The 13287-nt window shown below is 40.7% G+C and overlaps 1 protein-coding gene across 1 annotated transcript in view; it reads right to left on the bottom strand.

The window, feature by feature from the left end:
- znf839 (zinc finger protein 839) overlaps window positions 1-13287 on the bottom strand; it is a 39789-nt gene that overhangs the window by 4303 nt on the left and 22199 nt on the right. Inside the window, exons 5-7 of the mRNA XM_080202535.1 lie at window positions 11901-12050; window positions 8352-8489; window positions 3354-3489 (exon numbers count right to left, since the gene is read on the bottom strand). Coding sequence (XP_080058661.1) covers window positions 3354-3489; window positions 8352-8489; window positions 11901-12050 — 424 coding nt within the window. The remainder of the gene's footprint in view (window positions 1-3353; window positions 3490-8351; window positions 8490-11900; window positions 12051-13287) is intronic.

Here is a 13287-nt window from a genome sequence, read left to right as displayed (position 1 = left end):
GGTAGCATAATTATGTCATACTGGATTAGTAGTATGATTCTGAGAATGGAATTAATGCACATCGGCCTGAACCTTCTGAAATCCATAGCAACTAAAGATGGACTTAGTCCATGGTGTGCGTCAGGACCTTGAAGAAGTCCTGATACATCCATAGGGACTTATTGCCCAAAAAGTTTGAACTTCCAAAGTGCTGATTTGTACTGCCCCAAATGCCACACACACCTCTCTTACACTGATCTTGGTTTTGGAGACTTGGGTGAGAAATGCACTACGTGTCGTGTTACAATCCTGCTAGGAATCATTAATGCTTAAAAGAAGAAATCCAAACAAACAGCAATTAACTCTCAGAACTACATCCCAAGATTTCAAGTTTTTAATATTGAACACATTTACTATATATCAAAAAATAAATGCAAGTACTATAACATAATAGCTTATAAAAACCTGTGCTATAAATTCAATTCCACTCTTTCTTTCCCTCCCCACACCTTCTTTCTTACAAAATATTTAAGGTTCATTCATTTCTTCTCTGGGGCCAAACCAAAGTTACAAAGAATACAGCACAGGGACAGGCCCTTCGGCCCTCCAAGCCTGTGCCGCTCATGAGCCCAACTAGACCATTCGTTTGTATTCCTCTATTCCCAGTCTGTTCATGTGGCTATCTGAATAACTAAGAACAATACGGCACAGGAACAGGCCAACTCTTCAGAATACACTCTGACTTGACTTCAGTGTTCCAGCCATTTTCAAAGGTGCAAGAGTTCATGGGGGTCTTTCCATTAGTTTTTGGTTCAGCAGTCTACCACCTTTTTCCTCTACCACCCTCACACTCTGAATTCCAAAGCTCTAGAATGGCTCTCCCTGAGACTTCTGTGCAGTGGCCTTAAGCATCAGAATTTCCAATTTCCTTGCTTTCCAATAGTTCAGTTATGATTTCCATCTACAACCAAATTGATCGCTTCCAGAATTGTAACAAGATTAACTGGCTTTTATTCCTCAAATTATTGTAGACTTATTTTAGCTTCCAACACCACAAACTTGCCAGTCATTTTTCCCCTTATCAACTTTGTATCAGATTAATACTAGCTCGCAATTGCACGCAGCATCATGGACAATAGAGCCAGTTTTTAGGCATGCAGGTCTGGTTTTATCTCTTGACTTTCAAGAAGCTACATGCCACAACGGGACCCAAAGCTTACAGTCTTTCAACTGCTTTTCAAAACATCAACTAGTTTTATTTGCTGCAATGCCCTTACTTAATCTTTTGTACTTTATTGAAGTAACTACAAATGTCATGTCTCCAGTTCCAACACTAAGTAAGCCCATTTGCCATTTTAAAATAACTTTCTAGCTTACACTTGAAAGGTTTGAGCATGTTGATGTAATAAATTTCAAGCTCGATTGAATTGCATTCCATTCCATTCAGAACTCTCAATTTCTCAATCATGATTTTCTATTTAGCCTACATTTAACACTTCAGCTTCCTAAAGCTGAAAGCGCTATTATAAAGCATTAATAATGAATTAGATGTTCACAATAACATGGATACTTGCACAGAAACATTACACAGTTTAATTTCTGGTGAAATTGAACACACCACCTCTCACACTCAAATTCATAACAACCACACGGACTGAACAAGACTCCCGCCCCCACCCGCACTCAACTTCTGCCTGATACAACACACACACTCCATGATCTTCGTCACATCCTGCCCAACTAATCGCCAACCCAGTCCAACCCTCCACATCTCTCAATCTGATTACCCATTCATTGAAAAACTAGTGACCTTTAAAAACTTATGTACATAAGGCAAAAAGTGGGGCTGTCCTCTCCATTTACACCTCCTGCGCATCCTTCTCGTCAAAAGTCTAGGGGTGATCCATCAGCATTGCAGCCAAGATTGAAAGTCCGGGATGGAAGAACACAAAAAGGTCGGATGTAGAGACCTTTGCGGACAGTGGCAATGCGTACAATATCACTGTTGACTGGAAGATTTTGGCCATTATTTCTACAGAGTGTGGGTGCTTTGTCCTGCATCTAATTTGAGCTGGAAGTACTGGATAGTTACAATGATATAAAACCTAAAATGCATTCAAATCCAAAAGCAAAGGTTCTTTTTGAGAGCTCAAAATAAAATTGTTCTACAGTTGCTGACAACAATAGCCTGTTTTTTCTCTGAGCAACAAAGCTGTAGCATTCACTGCTGATTGTAAGTAACAGATTATTTTGTGCAAAGGCTATGGCAAAATCTTCCCCTTCTTTCTACAGTAGGGCCTAACATTAAGAGAAACATGAAAACGTTCCAACATGATGTACTGCCATTGAAATGGTGCTCCAGACACACCCTTGAAGATAACTTTCAGCTTAATGACAGGTATTTCTTTGGAAATTACCTTAATGTTTTCTTTGCAACACTTCTAAAAATTATAGTGTTATAACGCTTTCTTTGTAAAAGTCTGCTGGGGTCTGATCCACATATGTTATTGCAAGCTGCAAAGAAACCATCCCCATCCCACAACCTGGGGGATTGAAGGCAATGCCTTTGGTTTGCCCAATATTTAGTTAGAGGAAATTTCAGATCATCCAATACTGGTTGTCAGAGAAACAGGTTGATAATTTGGAAATACAAAGTGGTCCAACAGAGGTGATGGTGTGAGGTATTGCTGGGTGCTGTCAGCATATATTTGGAAGCTAAAGTGGTGTTTTCACATGATATTAGAGAAACAGCGTGTAGATGAGAAATAGGAAGGGGCTGTGGATAAATCTTTGGGGAGCTTCTGAGGTAACAATGTGAGAGTGGGAAGAGAAGCCCCTGGAGGTAATTCTCTGGCCACAGCTGGATAGATAAGATTAGAACCAGATGAGTACAGTTCCATCCAGTTGGGTGATGCAGAAAGGGCACTGGCTCTGCTCCTAATTCGCAGCAAGTCCTGGGCCCCATCTCTTGGTGGAAATCGGTGTAACTGCACTAATCAATCTCTGCCACTAGATGGTAGTTGGTCAATCTAAAAGTACTCTGCCCAGACAAATGCTGCACTGTATTTTTTTTAAAGAATCTAATTTGTGCATTGTACGTCTTTTAAATTTAACAAGTATTTTGTTTTGCACATCATTTTCAGGTAGGAATGCAGTATTTCAACTTGTATATTGTATTTTTTCCCCGGGTGAGAAATACTCAAAGGAAGGTAACTCTGGCTTTAACATCCATCCCTACGGAAACCTAAGATACAGTTCAAGTTGTTTCACTTCAAATTATGATGATCAGGAACGCAACCACAACATGACTGACAGTATGTTACACCAAGATGACCACTGAGATGTAAAGTGATTGACAATAGAAACCACGTTACCTTCTTCAGTAGTTAAGCTTTGTAACTGTACTTCTCCAGTTATTTCCATTCCATTTTGGTTGAGGTTGTCAGTTGCTGCTATAGAATCATCTATTTTCATTCGTTTTGATGAAGGAGATAAAGTTCCAAAGTCTCTCTGAAGAGGAGCAAAAATAACATTTTAATGGAAGTAAGTGAAAGTTTCTCTCAAAATATTTCCCAAAGGTGTTTTCATCATGCTGTTCATGGCATCAATTAATGTCTGAACACTGAACCAAACAGTCTTGTTTAATAGGCAGGATTAAACAAAGGTTCTGGTCTTGTGACTAATTAAGAGCATGGTACAATGGAGGAGAAAGACATCAAATGTTTTAAAAGAGGCACAAGAAAGCAAATTGCCTTTCCTTTATTCACCAAGCACTGAGACATTGTAAGGCCCAAATGGCCAAGAGGAAAAAGGTCAATGTCCTATCTCTAAAGCATCCCAATGGGAGAGAGAAATTCCAACGAGGGGAATTCCAAATGTAGCTCACGACCAATCTGGAAAACCTTCATAGATGCAACTGATTTCTAGAAAAGTGGGATCACATGAAGTCAGCTGTACTAGATGCCTGTGCCTACACATTGGATTTGAGTACCATCAATAGGACTGGTTCGATGTAAACAATGCTGAAATATTTGACAAAGCAGGCGGCTTTTCATTGCCTGGCTAAACAACCCAAGTCAAGGCAATAGCATTCTAACACCTCAAGGCTGATGCCCAAACACAAATCTGCAAGCTAAAAGGACATGTGGGGAGACATCCAACAATGTGATAACTGTCACTTCATGCAAATTTTTCCAGAAGACACAAGGGCCAAGCATAGACCAAGGTTAAAAAGGACAAAATCCCAACATTCACAGAATGATGTTTCTCTTCATATGGATGGCAATGTGATCTGTCAATGCTGGAAAGTATATTTTCAACAACTTCTTAACCATGAATCTGCAATGGTAGCTGATACTCTCCAGGCTATCCCCAGTGAACTATCAAATGCAAGAAAACAAAAGCTGGCGCCCACAATAGTATTCCAATTGAGATTTTCAAAGCTGGTGGATTTTTGCTCACATCAAGATTCCTTGCATTCACCCAATCAACTCCCCAACCACCAACTCCAAAAGAGCAACAATTGTAACTCTCTTCAAGAAGGAACATAAACCTTGCTGGGGCCAGAGGCAAGTTATTTCCCTCTTGTCCATTGTGGGGGAAATCAATTTTCCTGAATTATCTGCTTTCTATAACTGAGGAAATCCTCCCAGACAGAATGTGGCTTTAGACATTCAAGGGCAGTGGTCTCTAACCTTTGTAAGCACTTTTAGTATCAAAATGCGTCACAAGATCTACTCTTAAAAATTTGACTTTATTAAAACCCCCCAAAATGTATAAAAATTTGTGCATAACATTGTACACTAAGAAATCAATAGCTTTGAGATGACCAGTCTCAGATAGTCCATCATAGAATCCTACAGTGCAGAAGGCTGCCATTCGGCCCATTGAGTTTGCACCAATCACAAAACCATCAAGCCCTATCCCCATAACCCCATTTATTTAACCTAGCTAGTCCCCCTGACATTAAGGGGCAATTGAGCATGGCCAATCCATCTAACCTGCACATCTTTGGAGAGTGGGAGAAGACTAGAGCACTTGGAGGAAATCCACGCAGACATGGGGAGAATGTGCAAACTCCACACAGACAGTGAACCTAGCTGGGAATTAAACCCGGGTCCCTGGCACTGTGAAGCAGCAGCATTAACCACTATGCCATCGTGGGCATCTGAGAGACGAGTGTGATATTTGGACTTGATTTTTATCTGGGGAAAAGCCATCTCACAGAGGCACGTGGAACCAAAGTAGGCCTTCGCCTTGAATGTGTGCTATGTCAGAAGACAGTACTTTGCTGTTTAAAAGTCCTCAAAAGTCTTTGCCCTTTGACTGAGTTTTCAGTTCTGTCATCTTGCATGATGACTTCCATGTCAAGTCCACATCTCGCCAAGGCCATCACCACACCTCCACTACTTGCCTTCAAACAACCATGCAATCTCAAACCGACCATTGTTTGCAGCAAACTATCCAGCCTTCAGGAGAACAGCAACCATGATACCACACAACCCTGCCATAGCAACCTCTACAAGACGTGCCAGATCATCGACACGGATGCCACCGTCACACGAGAACACCATCCGCCAGGTACACGGTACATACTCATGCAACTCACCAACATTGTCTACCTGATATGCTGCAGGAAAGGATGTCCCAAGACGTGGTACATCGGCAAGACCACGCAGACACTATGACAACAGATGGATAGACACCGCTCGACCATCACCAGACAGAAGTGTTCCCTTCCTGTTGGGGAACACTTCAGCAGTCAACATCATTCAGCCTCCAGTCTTTGGGTAAGCGTTCTCCAAGGCATGCAACAACACAGAATCGCCAAGCAGAAACAGATAGCCAAGTTCTGCAAATGAGGACAGCCTTAACCAGGATCTTGGATTCATGTCACACTATGTGTAACCCCTACCATTTGGCCTGGGCTTACAAAATCCTACTAACTGCCCTGGCTTGAGACAATTCACACCTCTTTAACCTGTCATTAAGCCTCTCTCTGTCTGTACCTGTAAAGATTTGATTACCTGTTAAGATTTGCATTCCAACCATTATCTTGCAATTAAGTCTATGTCTATAAACTCTCCACTCACTTGACGAGGGGGCAGTGCTCTGAAAGCTCGTGATACCAGATAAACCTGTTGGACTTTAACCTGGTATTGAGAAACTTCTTATTGTGCCCACCCCAGTCCAATGCCGGCATCTCCACATCATGGCTGTTTAAAGGGAAATTTCCTGAAATTTTGCATGCATTGTCTTGTGATGCTGTTCCAAATTAACTTTTTTACTCAAGGCTACACTGTTGACAAATGGTCTTGTCACTCATATCAAAAGAAATTCACCTTCCCATTCCTGGTGGAAATGGTAGGTTTTTGCCCTCTTCGAGGTCCCTGGCTCTTCGCTCACCATTTTGTCTTCACTCAGGTAAGTCCACATTTTGACACCTACAGTTTGGCAGTCAGTGAGCTGATTCACCCGTCATCAAGAGAAGCAAGATTTCCGTGCATTTTCGGCAGCAGTTCAGCAGCCAATGACAATTGGCTTTTTGTGATTCGAGGATTGAACTGTCAATCACGATTGATTATTTAGAGATCATGGTTCCAGAGGAATCTCCAACATGACCTTTAGTGCCAAAACAAATCTACGAAAATATCAAGAACACACCAGAAACTCTACTACATTCAGTGACCTGACCAAAGCATTTTATTCAGTATCAGAGAGAGATGGCAACGTCACAGAAAACTATTAATCCAAAGACCCAAGATGATGCTCTGGGACCCTGGTTCAAACCCTTCTTAACAAAATTCAATCAATTAAACGTCTAATGATAACCATGAAACCATTGTCGACTGTAGTAAAAACACATCTACTTCACTAATGTCTAACGTAGGCACTGGAAACGACACTGGCAAATTCAATTCCGGTGACTTAAATCTGTGCACTTGCATTCTTGCTCCTTTCACGAGTTTCTCCCCATCTATTCTGTCCTGAAGCATCATGATTTTGAATACATTTATCAAATCTCCTCTCAATCTTCTTCAAGGAAAACAGTCTTAACTTCTCTAATCTATTTTGATAACTTGAGTTCCTCATCCCAAGAACCATTCTAGTGAATCTTTGTTGCAGTCTCTCCATAGGCTGCACAACTTTCTTAAAGAGCGATGTTCAGAACTAGACACAACCCTCTAGCTGAGGCCAAACTAGTGACTAGTCCCCATAATTGCCTTGCTCTTCCACTTTATGCTCCTATTAATAAAACTTAGGATGCTGTAACCCATTCAGCCACCTTCAATGATTCATGCACATATAAACACAAGTCTCTCTGCTCCTAAATCCTCTTTAGTGTTGTACAGTTTAGTTTATATTGTTTCTTCATTATCTTCCTACTAAAGTGAATCACTGCACATACTCACGCCCTGCCAGGGGCCCTGTGTAAACACTGACACCCCCCAACAAAGGGCCTGTTTAAAATACTGCCGACTCCTGGCAACCTCTGTAAATAGTGACACATTCCCCAGAGACTGCCTCAAATACTGACGATCTCCATAAGGACCATTGTAAATATGGACAAATAGTCTGGGAGCCTTACTATCTTGATACACTCCCTGTGTCCAGCCATCTTCTGCTCTTTCATAAATGACTTTCCCTCCAAAATTTGGTCAGAAGTGGAGATGTTTGCTAATAAATGCATATTGCTCAATTCCATTTACACCTTCTCAGATAACGAACCAGGTCCATGTCTTCCAACCTGGATGGACTTGAGTTGATAAACAGCAAGTAGCATTCATGCCACCCTCGAACAAGAGAGTGTAATCAGCTCCCCTTGAGATTCAAGAAGTTGACCATTGTTGAATCCTTTACCACCACCAGCCACAGAAATTCTATATCTAGAAGAGCATGTCAAGAGATCGGGCTATCTCACAGTGAGTAACACACTGCTGGCTCACTAAAGCCTGTCCACCATCCACAAGGCTCAAGTCAGGACTGTGATGTTCTCTTCCCCATTTATTTGGATAAGTACAACTCTTTTTTTTTGGACAAACACTTAGCCAGGGACTAAAGTGTTTGTTGCATGATTTTTTAAAAAAGGTTTGCCAAAGAAAAAACATGAGGATTTAAAAAGGGAATTATAAAATCTTCAGTATAACTGGTTTCGAATGCTTCCCTTACTAACCTCTTGAACAGTAGTTTATGTTTCACTGAACCCAATTCCTGTTTTTCCCAATATCAAATCATTGTCCATGTAAGCAAGAGATTAATATTTAACCAGGGAGGAGAGTTTGCTACTGAAATAGCTTTACGCAGTTATCTCAATGAATGATTCCAATATGTATATCACTGTATTGCACTGAAAACGTTTAATTTTCATTTACCTCCATGATGTGCTTTTCTCCAGATGAATTCAGATGATTTTGGTCATCCACACTTATTAATCGGTAGGTCAGGGACATGCTGGTATCATGCTGGTTTTCTTTGTTCAAATACTCAGTTAATCCTAATGACTCAGCAACCTGGAACATTCATGGGAGGAAAAAAAAACACTAATGAGCTACAACCTCTTTCTGCTCAATTCACAAAACTATTGCAATGCTACACTCAGTTACTCACTACTTGTGAGCTCTGATTTTTGAAGTAAAAAGGTGCCCTCTTTTCCACTGAGTATTGTAGCAAATAGGAGATCTTTAATCGAATGTATTGAAATCTTGAGAAATATATTTAGCTAAGTTTTGAAAATGTTAAATGTGTGTATGGTTCAATGTGGAAAGATGGTAACTTGGGTTGCTGCAGCTCTTGCAAAATAGCCAAGAATATCAAACCATTAGAGATCAACACAGTAACCAGAACTTTGAAAAAAAATGAAGTAACTATCAAGTTAGCTTAAGAGGGGAGTCTGACAGGTTTGCATTTCATCATTTATCTTGGATGATAGGTTTTAACCTCAACAAAGTAGTAACCAGAGAGGTCTAAATTCCTCAGACTGGCAGTATCCGTTAAGAATCTGTGCTAGCAGACAACCTCACTGAATCAAAATAGAAAATGCTGAAAATACTCAGCAAGTCTGGCAGGATTTGTGGAAAGAGAAAGTCACCGATCTGAAACATGAATTCTTTCTCTCTCCATAGATGCTGCCAGATTTGCTGAGTATTTCCAGTGTTTTCTATTTTTTCAGGTTTCCAGCATCTGCAGTACTTTGTTTGTCTATCCTGGCTTGTTCTTCGTTTACTGCCAACAATGATGATTAAGGAACTAATGCCAAGGAAAAGTAGTGGAGTTCTACATTAGTCTTGAGAGACTAGGATATGTGGTAAGTACAGATAAGAATTTAGATGGATAAAGGACATTGACGACACATTGTTTCAGGACACATTGAGGTGAAAGTGAAGTTAGTTAACGTAGAAAATTGAATGCTGAGTAAAGGGGACACTTCCATCTTGAAAAAGAGGACTATTATGGGAAACAAGCAGAGGAATGAAATTAGATGACAGAGAAAATCACCAGTAGAGGTCTGCTGGGCCAAATGGTCCATTATATTGCATTGTTAAATGATCCTACCTCTCTTTCTCCATCATCCTCCTGAGTAGGATAAAAAAAACTCACCAAGGTATCTTCACTGCTTGCCTCCCTCAACCTCTGTATTAAATGGCTTCTCATTTCCTGTGCTTTCAACCTCCATCTCAACTCTCGTCATGCCCCCCCTCAAGAGTTCACTACTTTCTCTTGCCCAAATTTCCCTCTCTTAGTTAACACCCCAATTCATATTTACGGTTATCTCTTTTGACCATGGTACTCCCATCATATCAACGATGAGGCATCTATCATAGGATCTAAAAATCTGAACAAGGACAGCACCCCAGTCCTCTCAATGGTGCTAAGAGTTGGTACTCAAATGGCATAGAGCCAAACACTGCAGGCTTTTGAACATACCAATTAGGAGCAAGAGTAGACCCCTCAGCTCCTCCAGACTGACCCATCCACCATTCAAGAAAACCACAGCTGATCTGATTGTAACTTCACATTTCCACCTGCCCCCAATAACCTTTCACCCCATTGCTTATCAAGAATCTATCTTGCTTTAATTTTAAAATATTTGAGGAACTCTGTTTCCACTGCCTTTTGAGGAAGAGAGTTCCAAGGACTCTCAACGCTCAGACTTTTCCTCTCATTAGTGCATTTAATCATGTCAATAGATGCACTGCATCAGATGGGAGAACAAAGCAGCCAAAACTGGAGTTTCAAATCGTGGCAGGAGCTCACTAACAGAGCATGCTGCAATGAGAAGAATGTATCAGGCAAGGCATGTGTGTGTCATATACTGAATTATTCTTGGGGAGTGGCAGAATTGATTCCACGTGGGAAAAGACTAAATAGGAGACCAAAACTGAGACAGCAATCTCCTAACTTAATAGTTCTAATGCCGTCCTGGTGTGGACTGGGGTGGGCACAGTAATAAGTCTCATGACACCAGGTTAAAGTCCAACAGGGGTTTATTTGGTATCATGAGCTTTTGGAGTGTTGCTCTTTCCTCAGGTGAGTCACTCACCTGATAAATGAGCAGTGTTCCAAAAGCTCGTGATACCAAATAAACCTGTTAGACTTTAACCTAGTGTTGTGAGACTTATTACAATGCTATACTGACCAGCTTCCTATCTTCAACCCTCCTAATGGAGGTCATCTAAACCTCTGCTGCCTGTTCTTAATGTAAAACATGCTGTGTTCACCCATCACTGCTGTGCTCACTGACTAAATTGGTAATGTTTCCATTTTTAAATTCTCTTCCTTTTTTCAAAACGCCTCCATGGCCTTGTCCCTCCTGTCTCTAAGCCACAACCACTCACCCCCACTGATATCTCTACACTCCACCAAGTCTGGCATCTTGCAGATCCCAATTTTAATCCACCATTGATGGTCATACCATCAGCCGTCTATATCCTAAGCTCTGGAATTTCCTTTCTAAACATTTCAGCTTCTCTAACTTCATGCCCTCGTTTAAGATGTTCCTTAAAAACCTACCTCTTTGACCAAGCTTTTAGTCACTGTTCCTAATATATCACATGGCTTGGTGTCAAATTTTGTTTGATAATGCTCCTGTGAAGCGCCTTAGGATGGAAAGAAATATACAAACGCAAGTCATTATTATTGAAGAATTGAGTAGCTAACTAGGCTTCCGAGACTGCTACATGACAAATGGCTTATTGAGTGAGGGACAGAAGTGCGATAATACCTATGGAATTATCTCCATAGTTTTCTCCTTTCAAGACAGGATGGTAAAATCATTTAAAAAAACAAATGCACAGATATACCCAAAAGCAAATCCACTTTAACAAAAAACCAAGTAATTATATTTCAGAACATCAATTATTGCAATTTTATCGCATTTTCAACTTAATAAACAAGCAAGCATTTAAAGAACAAAGATATTTCCAAGTGCAGTTCAACAGATACCTAACAGATGAAGCAATTAATTTATACAAGCTCCAAAATGTTGCTTTAGCAAGAGTCAAATGACCCTGAAAGAAACATAAAGGCTCCCTTTTTAGAACAATGATCGAGATGTTCTGTTCTCACTTAAGATGTGCTTTATTTTGATTTTCAAGTGCATAAAATATAACAGTCCAACTTAGTGCAAATTTCCTTAAATTATTGCTTGCATACTTGAATTGTTAGCCTAAGACATGCACTATTAACATAGGAGCATGCAAATAATGGGTTAAGTACTAGTAGCTGGCAAAGTCAAAACATTTACCATCAGGAGCTACCAATAAAAGGTAACATCAATAAATGGGAGGACATTATTTCAAAATAAAGTATTATTTTTATATATTTGATGGTTCTTAAAGACCTTCATGCATAAAATGAAAAATGGCATAATTGGTGGGAAAAGTTTTGAGAAATAAACCTTTAAATCAAAAAAAAGCATTTACCTGAACAGAAGAGATCTGTAAGGGCTGCTGAGGACTTATCCGAATGGCATTACAATGTTCATCAGCCATTTTCTTAACGTGTTTATGCAGCATCTCAAATTCTTTATACACATCTGGAAATTGTGGCCGGGCAGGACGTCCTTTTTCCACCTAGGAATTCAGCATTAAACATGAAAATCCAGCTTCACTGCAGAACAAAGCCATTGCTTATATGACTTAACTATCTAAAAATCCAATTGGAGATTCTTTCTAACATGGCATACAAAAGAAAAACTGACTACGGAACAACCTAATAGCATTTCAAAGTTTTTGCTCAAATGCAAATTTTGTCATGTTCACTAATTTTGCAGTAAGTTGTCTCACAACACCAGGTTCAAGTCCAACAGGTTTATTTGGTAGCACAAGCCATGAGCTTTCGGAGTGCTGTCCCTTCATCAGGTGAGTGGGAGTTCTATTCACAAACAGGGCATATAAAGACAAACTCAATTTACAAAATAATGGTTGGAATGCAAATCTTTACAGGTAATCAAATCTTAAAAAGGTACAGACAACATGAATGGAGAGAGGGTTAAGACAGGTTAAAGATATGTGTATTGTCTCCAACCGGGATAGTTAGTGAGATTTTGCAAATCCAGACAAGTCACGGGGGTTACAGATAGTGTGACACGGACCCAAGATCCCATTTGAGGCCGTCCTCATGTGTGGGGAACTTGGCTATCAGTCTCTGCTCAGTGACTCTGCATTGTCATATGTCATGAAGGCCGTATGGATCCTGTGTATACGGAGGGCTTGTCCGTAGGGGGGTGACTTATTTTACGTGGTTAGGGTGGAAGCGGGAGAAGTGGAGCATCGTGAGGTTATTAGTGGGCTGGCAGCACAGTGAAATGCTGAGGTGACCGTCCCAGATGGAGATGTGTCCCCAAGAACGTAACTAATTCCGGAGACTAGTTCATGGCGAGTCCGATGGTGGGATGTTGATGTCATCATATAGTTGTTTCAGTGATTGTTCATCATGAGTCCAAAAGAAGAAAATGTCATTGATGTATCTAGTGGATTGCCTGCGCGGTGAAGAGGTCTTGTTCGAACCTATGAATACGCAGGATCTGCTCAGATGAGGAGGATCGCAACAGACACCTCCTGCCGCTGAAAGATGCCCACATAAGAACAGGATATGGCACTCGACTCACCAATCAACAGTTCTGGCGCACCATAGTGAAAAACTGCATCAACCTCCTCAGAAGACAACACGGGACACGGCAGACAGATACCCTTTGTAGTCCAGTACTTCCCTGGAGCAAAGAAGCTACGACATCTTCTCCGGAACCTTCAACACGTCATTGATGAAGACAAACCTCTTGCCAATGCCATCCTGACACCCCCACTTCTT

This window comes from Carcharhinus amblyrhynchos, chromosome 14 (assembly GCF_965287045.1).
Source record: "Carcharhinus amblyrhynchos chromosome 14, sCarAmb.v2.hapA, whole genome shotgun sequence".
Taxonomy (NCBI): Eukaryota; Metazoa; Chordata; class Chondrichthyes; order Carcharhiniformes; family Carcharhinidae; genus Carcharhinus; species Carcharhinus amblyrhynchos.
This window is presented reverse-complemented; position numbering and strand designations above follow the sequence as displayed.